The following is a 10,739-nucleotide window of genomic DNA, read 5'->3' as shown; positions in this document are numbered from 1 at the left end:
GTAGTGTAGCTTTGATTTATGGGCCTAATCTGTTTTGTAGCTTTGACCTGTAGGCCTAATCCGTAGAGTAGCTTTGACCTATAGGCCTAATCTGTAGTGTAGTTTTGATCTATAGGCCTAATCTGTAGTGTAGATTTGACCTATAGGCCTAATCTGTAGTGCAGATTTGACCTATAGGCCTAATCTGTAGTATAGCTTTGACCTATTGTCCTATTCCGTAGTGTAGCTTTGACCTATAGGCCTAATCTGTAGTGTAGATTTGATCTGTAGGCATATTTTGTAGTGTAGTTTTGACCTATAAACCTAATCTGTAGTGTGGCCTTAACAAATACCATTTATTTGTATTGGTCTCTCTGTCTCTCCATCTCTCTCTCTCTCTGTCTAGACACTGTGTGAGACTACTCTCCAGTCTCAACATGTATCTGGAGAATAAGAGCGACCTGGACCTGAAGTCCCCAGCAGCAGCCCCTGGCCTCCAGGGAAGGTCCAGTCTGAGGACAGCAGAGGCGGTGGCAGGGGGCTACGGTGAGGTGGCGGGGAACTTTGGAGACCTGCGTCTGCTGGAGGGGTTCTCAGGAAGGATAGAGTCTCAGAAACTACAGCAGGCCTCCGCCAGATCCCCGGGGAACTGTGTTATGCACGCTGAAGACAGGTAGGAACAACCCTAGCTGTAGTCTGCGTCCAAAATGGCATGCTAATTTACATTTGACATGTACAATTGAAGTCGGAAGTTTATGTACACTTAGGTGTACTTTTTAATTTTTTTCAACCACTCGACATTTTTCTTGTTAACAAAATATAGTTTTGGCATCTACTTTGTGCATAACACAAGTAATTTTTCCAACAATTGTTTACAGACAGATTATTTCACTTATAATTCACTGTATCACAATTCCAGTGGGTCAGAAGTTTACATACACTAAATTGACTGTGCCTTTAAACAGCTTGGAAAATTCCAGAAAAAAGATGTCATGGCTTTAGAAGCTTCTGGTAGGCTAATTGACATCATTTGAGTCAATTGGAGTCAATTTTGAGTCAATACCTGTGGATGTATTTCAAGGCCTACCTTCAAACTAAGTGCCTCTTTGCTTGACATCATGGGAAAATTAAAAAAAATCAGCCAAGGCCTCAGAAAAGAAATTGTAGACCTCCACAAGTCTGGTTCATCCTTGGGAGCAATTTCCAAATGCCTGAAGGTACCACATTCATCTGTACAAACAATAGTACGCAAGTATAAACACCATGGGACCATGCAGCTGTCATACCGCTCAGGAAGGAGACGCGTTCTGTCTCCTAGAGATGAACGTACTTTGGTGCGAAAAGTGCAAATCAATCCCAGAACAACAGCAAAGGACCTTGTGAAGATGCTGGAGGAAATAGGTACAAAAGTATCTATATCCACAGTAAAACGAGTCCTATATCGACAACCTGAAATGCCGCTCAGCAAGGAAGAAGCCACTGCTCCAAAACTGCCATAAAAAAGCAGAGCTACGGTTTGCAACTGCACATGTGGACAAAGATCGTACTTTTTGGGGAAAATGTCCTCTGGTCTGATGAAACAAAAATAGAACTGTTTGGCCATAATGACCATTTATGTTTGGAGGAAAAAGGGGGAGGCTTGCAAGCCGAAGAACACCATGCGCAATGCTAACCATCAGCTGGAGTGGTGATAAGTTCACCGCCATTGGACTCTGGAGCAGTGGAAACGCCTTCTCTGGAGTGATGAAACTTCACCGACTGGCAGTCCGATGGACGAATCTGGGTTTGGCGGATGCCAGGAGAACACTACCTGCCCCAATGCATAGTGCCAACTGTAAAGTTTGGTGGAGGAGGAATAATGGTCTGGGTCTAGGGCTAAGCCCCTTACTTCCAGTGAAGTGAAATCTTAATACTGCAGCATACAGTGACATTCTAGAGCAGGGCAACTCCAGTCCTCCAGGGCCTGATTGGTGTCCCTAGCAAACACATCTGATTAATCAAATTGCATTCTAAACTGAAGATCATGATTAGGTGATTATTGGAGTCAGGTGTGTTCGCAAAACTGTGCCACCGATCAAGGCCCTCGAGGACAGTAATTGCCCACCCCTGTTCTAGACGATTCTGCGCTTCCAACTTTGTGGCAACAGTTTGGGGGAAGGCCCTTTCCTGTTTCAGAATGACAATGTTCCCATGCACAAAGTGTGGTCTATACAGAAATGGTTTGTTGAGATCGGTGTGGAAGAACTTGTCTGGCCTGTACAGAGCCCTGACCTCAACAGTATCAACCCCATTGAACACCTTTGGGTTGAATTGTAATACTGACTGCGAGCCAGGCCTAACATCAGTCCTCGACCTCCCTAATGCTCTTGTTGCTGAATGGAAGCAAGTCCCCGTAGCAATGTTCCAAAATATAGTGGAAAGCCTTCCCAGAAGAGTGGAGGCTGTTATAACAGCAAGGGGGGGACCAACTTCATATGAATGCCCAGGATTTTGGAATGAAACGTTCGATGAGCAGGTGTACCCGTTTCCTCATAGACTGTAAAAGGAAATCTCGAACCCACAGCAAAGTTGATTCTGTGAGCTTTCAAAACTTTTTAAACCATGATTAGAACGACTCAATGAATACAGAAAAGAAGTCTGTCCCCCTTTTCTCCGTGGAGGGAGGGTGAGCGGAGGGAGAGTGAGCGGAGGACCGGTGAGTCAGGTGAGAGGCAGCCTCACCTCTGCTCCCTCCCTCCACTCAGACTGACAATCAGATGCAGGTCATCAGTCCAGTAAAATAAAAAAAATTAAGCAAATGATTATGCTCACAAGTAATACAACATATGATCTATGATCAGTGTGATCATATACCATTTAAAAAAAAAAAATATCATTTCAAAATGGTCTGAGAATGTTGCATAAGCTTTTTCTTTTATAAGTCATGTTTAAAATAAATCTGAATGGTAGATCTTATTAGAACTCAGGATAGAATCACAGATGTTTATTGACCCAAACAAGGAAACAGGAGACAAAGGGCTGTGAGACATTTGTTTAATCCTAGACACGTGAAAAGTGGGATGAATACGGAGGGTACGGGGCAACAGAAGACGAACAGCAGACGAACAGCAGAGGGGCTAATCACGTTTATTTTATATAGCCCTTCGTACATTAGCTAATATCTCGAAGTGCTGTACAGAAACCCAGCCTAAAAACCCAAACAGCAAGCAATGCAGGTGTAGAAGCACGGCGGCTAGGAAAAACTCCCTAGAAAGGCCAAAACCTAGGAAGAAACCTAGAGAGGAACCAGGCTATGAGGGGTGGCCAGTCCTCTTCTGGCTGTGCCGGGTGGAGATTATAACAGAACATGGCCAAGATGTTCAAATGTTCATAAATGACCAGCATGGTCAAATAATAATCAGGAGTAAATGTCAGTTGGCTTTTCATAGCCGATCATTAAGAGTATCTCTACCGCTCCTGCGGTCTCTAGAGAGTAAAAAACAGCAGGTCTGGGACAGGTATACACCTCCCGGGTGGCGCAGTGGTCTAGGGCACTGCATCGCAGTGCTAGCTGCGCCACCAGAGTCTCTGGGTTCGCGCCCAGGCTGGGCTGGGTTCGCGCCCAGGCTCTGTCGCAGCCGGCCGCAACCGGGAGGTCCGTGGGGCGACGCACAATTGGCATAGCGTCGTCCGGGTTAGGGAGGGTTTGGCCGGTAGGGATATCCTTGTCTCAGTATGTAAAAAAAAAAAGTAATATGTAAAATGTAATAAAATGTATGCATTCTACTGTAAGTCGCTCTGGATAAGAGCGTCTGCTAAATGACTAAAAATGTAAATGTAGGTAGCACGTCCGGTGGACAGGTCAGGGTTCCATAGCCGCAGGCAGAACAGTTGAAACTGGAACAGCAGCAAGGCCAGGTGGACTGGGGACAGCAAGGAGTCATCATGCCCGGTAGTCCTGACGCATGGTCCTAGGGCTCAGGTCCTCCGAGAGAGAGAAAGAAAGAGAGAAGGAGAGAATTAGAGAGAGCATACTTAAATTCACACAGGACACCGGATAAGACAGGAGAAGTACTCCAGATATAACCAACTGACCCTAGCCCCCCGACACATAAACTACTGCAGCATAAATACTGGAGGCTGAGACAGGAGGGGTCAGGAGACACTGTGGCCCCATCCGATGATACCCCCGGACAGGGCCAAACAGGAAGGATATAACCCCACCCACTTTGCCAAAGCACAGCCCCCACACCACTAGAGGGATATCTTCAACCACCAACTTACCATCCTGAGACAAGGCTGAGTATAGCCCACAAAGATCTCCACCACAGCACAAACCAAGGGGGGGGCGCCAAGTTAATGATCTTGGAGATGGGAAAGGGCCTATAAAGCGGGGAGAATGTTTGCGGGATTCTACTCGAGGGGCAGATCACGAGTAGACAGCCATGCCCTCTGCCCGAGCCAATACCGGAGGGCCGGGGTCCGGTGGCGGTCCGCTTGTCGTCGATACCTGGAGATGGTGTTGGGAAGAGCCGACCAGGGTCTTTTCCAGGTACGGCGACAGCGGCGGACAAACATCTGGGCCGAGGCTATGCCGACCACTTTCTCCGGGAAGAGCAGGGGCTGAAACCCCAGGGAACACTCGAAAGGCGAGAGCCCAGTGGCAGAGCAGGGGAGGGTGTTGCTGGCGTATTCAACCCACATGAGTTGCTGACTCCAGGTGGTGGGGTTGGCGGAGCTAAGGCAGGGAAGAGTCATCTCCAGGTCTTGGTTGGCTCGCTCCGACTGGCCGTTGGACTGCGGGTGAAACCCGGAGGACAGGCTGGCCGACCCCCCAATGAGCGTGCAGAACGCCTTCCAGAACCGGGACGAGAACTGAGGGCCCCAGTCGGAGACCATGTCCACCGGGAGTCCGTGGTTCCGGAAGACGTGCTGCACCATGAGCTGGGCCGTCTCTTTGGCAGAGGGTAACGCTTGGGGAGAGGAATGAAGTGGGCTGCTTTGGAAAACCAGTCCACTACTGTCAGGATGGCGTTGTTGCCATCAGATGGGAGAATACCCGTGACGAAGTCCAGGGATATGTGAGACCAGGGACGGTGAGGGACAGGCAGTGGTTGAAGAAGACCAGCCGAAGGTGCCTTGTTCTGCGCACAAACCGTGCAGGTGGCGGCGAACGCGGAGAAGTCCGGGACCATGGTAGGCCACCAAAAGCGTTGTCGCACATAGGCCAGGGTCCAATGGGAGCCCAGGTGGCAGGCAATCGTGGAGTAGTGGGCCCACTCCAGGACCAAGGAGCGGACAGCGTCAGGCACAAACATCTGGTTATCTGGGGTTCTCGGGACACTAGGGTAGGCTGAGAGATTACGTGTGTGACCAGCTGCCCAGTGGGGAATCTGCGGATGCCTGGTCGTGGCGTTCAGCCAGGGTATGGAGTCCCTCTATAAGACATTGCAGTAACTCCTTGTGTCTTCCAATGGTGGCCCCTTGCAGGGAGACAGCATTGTGGAGCTGGTCTGAGTCTGCTGGGTCAGTCATGGCCAGTTCGTACTATCAAAACTCAGGATGAGACCCAGATGCAGACAGAGTCACAGAGAGTCACAGATGTTTATTGACCCAAACAGGAGGCAGGCAAAAGACAGGTCAAAGGCAGGCAGAGGTCCGTAATCCAGGGCAGAGTCAATAAGGTACCGAACAGCATGCAGGCTCGGGGTCAGGGCAGCAGAATGGTCAGAACCGGGGAAACTAGGAAACAGAACTTGAGAAAGCAGGGAGATGGGAAAACACGCTGGTAAGACCTGACGAGACAAACTGGCAACAGACAAACAGAGAACACAGGTATAAATACACTGGGGATAATGAGTAAGATGGGCGTCACCTGGAGGGGAGTTGAGACAAGCACAAAGACAGGTGAAACTGATCAGGGTGTGACAGATCTCGGCTTGCATTTTGACTCAGAAGGTTCTGATTTTGACTCAGAAGGTTCTGATTTTGACTCAGAAGGTTCTGATTTTGACTCAGAAGGTTCTGATTTTGACTCAGAAGGTTCTGATTTTGACTCAGAAGGTTCTGATCTTGACTCAGAAGGTTCTGATTTTGACTCAGAAGGTTCTGATCTTGACTCAGAAGGTTCTGATCTTGACTCAGAAGGTTCTGATTTTGACTCAGAAGGTTCTGATTTTGACTCAGAAGGTTCTGATTTTGACTCAGAAGGTTCTGATCTTGACTCAGAAGGTTCTGATTTTGACTCAGAAGGTTCTGATCTTGACTCAGAAGGTTCTGATTTTGACTCAGAAGGTTCTGATTTTGACTCAGAAGGTTCTGATCTTGACTCAGAAGGTTCTGATCTTGACTCAGAAAAGGTTGCACTGCTGTAGTGCATGGAAAATCCAGACTATCCAAGTAAAGTATGACCAGAGCAACAATCATAGCAAAATATCAACTTTGTTCTCATCAAAACATCATTAGATATGTAAATAATATCTGAAATAAAATAAAATATCCTAAACAATCTGTTATTTTAGCAAAAATGTGGAGCCCTTATATAATGTGTATCTTTTTCCCAAAGTACATTAGTACTAAAAAGCTGATTTACTGTACCATCATTCGATTGTAGATTTATTTGTCATATTCTTGTGGTAAAAAATACATTTAAAGTGGGCAGTACACCAACATTTAAAATATACTTCATTTTATTGACAAAAAGGGATTCATCCGTTGATCCTGAGAGACAATTACCAAAAATATGGCTTAGTATTCTTTATTTACCCCACAGCCAGCATTAGCATCGCTGCTAGTGGAACAATGGGAGTGGTATTGGTCACAAACATATATTTAGCAGATGTTATTGCGGGTGTAGTGAAATCCTTGTGTTCCTAGCTACAACAGTGCAGTAGTATCTAACAATTCACAAATCTAGAAGTAAAAGAATGGAATTAACAAATATGTCAATATTAGGACGAAATGGTGCTCCATATGGTCATCCATCTGTGATCTGTCGGGCAGAGACTAACTCTGTCAGTGGGCTCCCCTCCCCCACTGGACATAGGAGAACAGAGGGATTATGGATCCCTGATACAGGTCCCCCTCCACCCTGTTATGGATCCCTGATACAGGTCCTCCTCCACCCTGTTATGGATCCCTGATACAGGTCCTCCTCCACCCTGCTATGGATCCCTGATACAGGTCCCCCTCCACCCTGTTATGGATCCCTGATACAGGTCCTCCTCCACCCTGTTATGGATCCCTGATACAGGTCCTCCTCCACCCTGTTATGGATCCCTGATACAGGTCCTCCTCCACCCTGTTATGGATCCCTGATACAGGTCCTCCTCCACCCTGTTATGGATCCCTGATACAGGTCCTCCTCCACCCTGTTATGGATCCCTGATACAGGTCCTCCTCCACCCTGTTATGGATCCCTGATACAGGTCCTCCTCCACCCTGTTATGGATCCCTGATACAGGTCCTCCTCCACCCTGCTATGGATCCCTGATACAGGTCCCCCTCCACCCTGTTATGGATCCCTGATACAGGTCCTCCTCCACCCTGTTATGGATCCCTGATACAGGTCCTCCTCCACCCTGTTATGGATCCCTGATACAGGTCCTCCTCCACCCTGTTATGGATCCCTGATACAGGTCCTCCTCCACCCTGTTATGGATCCCTGATACAGGTCCTCCTCCACCCTGTTATGGATCCCTGATACAGGTCCTCCTCCACCCTGTTATGGATCCCTGATACAGGTCCTCCTCCACCCTGTTATGGATCCCTGATACAGGGCCTCCTCCACCCTGTTATGGATCCCTGATACAGGTCCTCCTCCACCCTGTTATGGATCCCTGATACAGGTCCCCTTCCACCCTGTTATGGATCCCTGATACAGGTCCTCCTCCACCCTGTTATGGATCCCTGATACAGGTCCTCCTCCACCCTGTTATGGATCCCTGATACAGGTCCTCCTCCACCCTGTTATGGATCCCTGATACAGGTCCTCCTCCACCCTGTTATGGATCCCTGATACAGGTCCTCCTCCACCCTGTTATGGATCCCTGATACAGGTCCTCCTCCACCCTGTTATGGATCCCTGATACAGGTCCTCCTCCACCCTGTTATGGATCCCTGATACAGGTCCTCCTCCCCCCTGTTATGGATCCCTGATACAGGTCCTCCTCCACCCTGTTATGGATCCCTGATACAGGTCCTCCTCCACCCTGTTATGGATCCCTGATACAGGTCCTCCTCCACCCTGTTATGGATCCCTGATACAGGTCCTCCTCCACCCTGTTATGGATCCCTGATACAGGTCCCCTTCCACCCTGTTGGGTTATGGATCCCTGATACAGGTCCTCCTCCACCCTGTTATGGATCCCTGATACAGGTCCTCCTCCACCCTGTTATGGATCCCTGATACAGGTCCCCCTCCACCCTGTTATGGATCCCTGATACAGGTCCCCCTCCACCCTGTTATGGATCCCTGATACAGGTCCTCCTCCACCCTGTTATGGATCCCTGATACAGGTCCTCTTCCACCCTGTTATGGATCCCTGATACAGGTCCCCCTCCACCCTGTTATGGATCCCTGATACAGGTCCTCCTCCACCCTGTTATGGATCCCTGATACAGGTCCTCCTCCACCCTGTTATGGATCCCTGATACAGGTCCCCTTCCACCCTGTTGGGTTATGGATCCCTGATACAGGTCCTCCTCCACCCTGTTATGGATCCCTGATACAGGTCCTCCTCCACCCTGTTATGGATCCCTGATACAGGTCCCCTTCCACCCTGTTGGGTTATGGATCCCTGATACAGGTCCTCCTCCACCCTGTTATGGATCCCTGATACAGGTCCTCCTCCACCCTGTTATGGATCCCTGATACAGGTCCTCCTCCACCCTGTTATGGATCCCTGATACAGGTCCTCCTCCACCCTGTTATGGATCCCTGATACAGGTCCCCTTCCACCCTGTTGGGTTATGGATCCCTGATACAGGTCCTCCTCCACCCTGTTATGGATCCCTGATACAGGTCCCCTTCCACCCTGTTGGGTTATGGATCACTTGTTATTATGTCTCCAGGGAAACCTAGATTCAAGTTCCTGTCTCTCAAATTACCAGGCAGAATTCAGTGTTTTTTTGCAATGTGTTTAAAAGTCCATGTTGATACAGAAACACTAAATAATGATTTACATTTATTAAGAACAAGGTTTATGTCAAAGTCAGGATTTTAAAGAATGGAATAAATCACCTTTGGGGCTATCGTCACAAATATTCCCCAATAATAACCCCAGTCTGTAGTTTGAGGGTTAAGGAGAACATAGACTAGATAGTTGTTGAACCATCGAGTCAGAGATTCCTAGTGTGATCTCTGTGTAAAGTGATGGAGAACAGACAGTAAGTATTCACAGTATTCAGAGAGAGGGAGAGTGCGTGTTGGCGGGGGGGGGGGGGGGGGCTGGGGGGGGCTAATCTCAGGCCTGTGGTTGTTTTCACATTGTTGGGATTTAACTCTGGAATTTAGGTTTTTACGATCAGAGCCAGACGGAGGCAGACCTGCACATGATGAAATGTGTCAGGAGATATTTGATCTCTGAGTGTGACGCTGTTTACATTCCGAATGGCACACTATTCCCTATGTAGTGCACTACTATAGACCAGAGCCCTATTCCCTATATAGTGCACTACTATAGACCAGAGCCCTATTCCCTATACAGTACATAGCCGATTTTCTGAGAAGTATGCTTTCGCCGTAAAGTCTTTTTGAAATCTGACACAGCTGCTGGATTAACAAGAAGTTCATCTTTAAACCGATGTATAACACTTGTATGTTTTATGAATGTTTATTAGGAGTATTTCTATATTTTGAATTTTGCGCTCTGCAATTTCACCGGATGTTGTCGAGGTGGGACGCTACCGTCCTGCCCATTAAAAGATAAACCGGCAAGAACTTTTAAACGTCAATTTGGCAGTTACTTACCCCAATTCCGACTTCAACTTCGACTCATCTGCTTTTTCTTTAATTCCGACCCAATTATTGGGATATCCGAGAGGATTAAGGCGAGATTCATGCCGACATTAAGGTGAGAGAAAAACCGGCCACCTCTCGACCTATTGTTCACCCATCTTGGAATAACTGATGGGCAAGTGCCAACCCTTCTACCTCCCGTTTTCAGCTGTTATCATGCCCGTTGTATACATTTCACCAAGGAATTTAACAAGCCGGCACTGTACAACTTGTACCAACTGTACAACGCTATAAACAAAAAGGAACACTTACATCTGGAGGCTGCCTTGTCGCCGGCGATTTTAATTCCGTGTCGTTAAGACGTGATGCCATCAACACGTCTTCTTCGTCACTAGGGGAGATAAAGTCCTAGACCACTGTTACTCTACCCACAAGCAAGCGTACAAGGCCCTCCCTCGTCCGCCATTCGGCAAATCGGATCATTACTCCGTACTCCTGCTTCCTGTTGACAAGAAGAAGCTCAAACAGGAAGTACCACTGAATCGCTGCATTGAGAAATGGTCATCAGAATTACCTACAGCTAAACCATTGAGTACATCTTGACTGGCTGCATTACTGCTTGGTATGGCAACAGCACTGCCCTTGATTGCATTGCACTACAGAGGGTGGTGCAGACAGCCCAGTACATCACTGGGGCCGAGCTCCCTGCCATCCAGGACCTCTATATCAGGTGGTGAGGACAGCCCAGTACATCACTGGGGCCGAGCTCCCTGCCATCCAGGACCTCTATATCAGGTGGTGGTGTGGACAGCCCAGTACATCA

General features: G+C 48.1%; 1 protein-coding gene across 1 annotated transcript in view; it reads left to right on the top strand.

Moving 5' to 3' along the window:
• Window positions 1–416: 416 nt before the first annotated feature.
• LOC120036086 (P protein-like) overlaps window positions 417–10,739 on the top strand; it is a gene marked incomplete at its 3' end in the record, with an annotated part of 62,823 nt that continues 52,500 nt past the window's right edge. The window contains exons 1-2 of the mRNA XM_038982549.1: window positions 417–646; window positions 1,255–1,288. Coding sequence (XP_038838477.1) covers window positions 417–646; window positions 1,255–1,288 — 264 coding nt within the window. The remainder of the gene's footprint in view (window positions 647–1,254; window positions 1,289–10,739) is intronic.

Source organism: Salvelinus namaycush, unplaced genomic scaffold (assembly GCF_016432855.1).
Source record: "Salvelinus namaycush isolate Seneca unplaced genomic scaffold, SaNama_1.0 Scaffold1200, whole genome shotgun sequence".
Taxonomy (NCBI): domain Eukaryota; kingdom Metazoa; phylum Chordata; class Actinopteri; order Salmoniformes; family Salmonidae; genus Salvelinus; species Salvelinus namaycush.
This window is presented reverse-complemented; position numbering and strand designations above follow the sequence as displayed.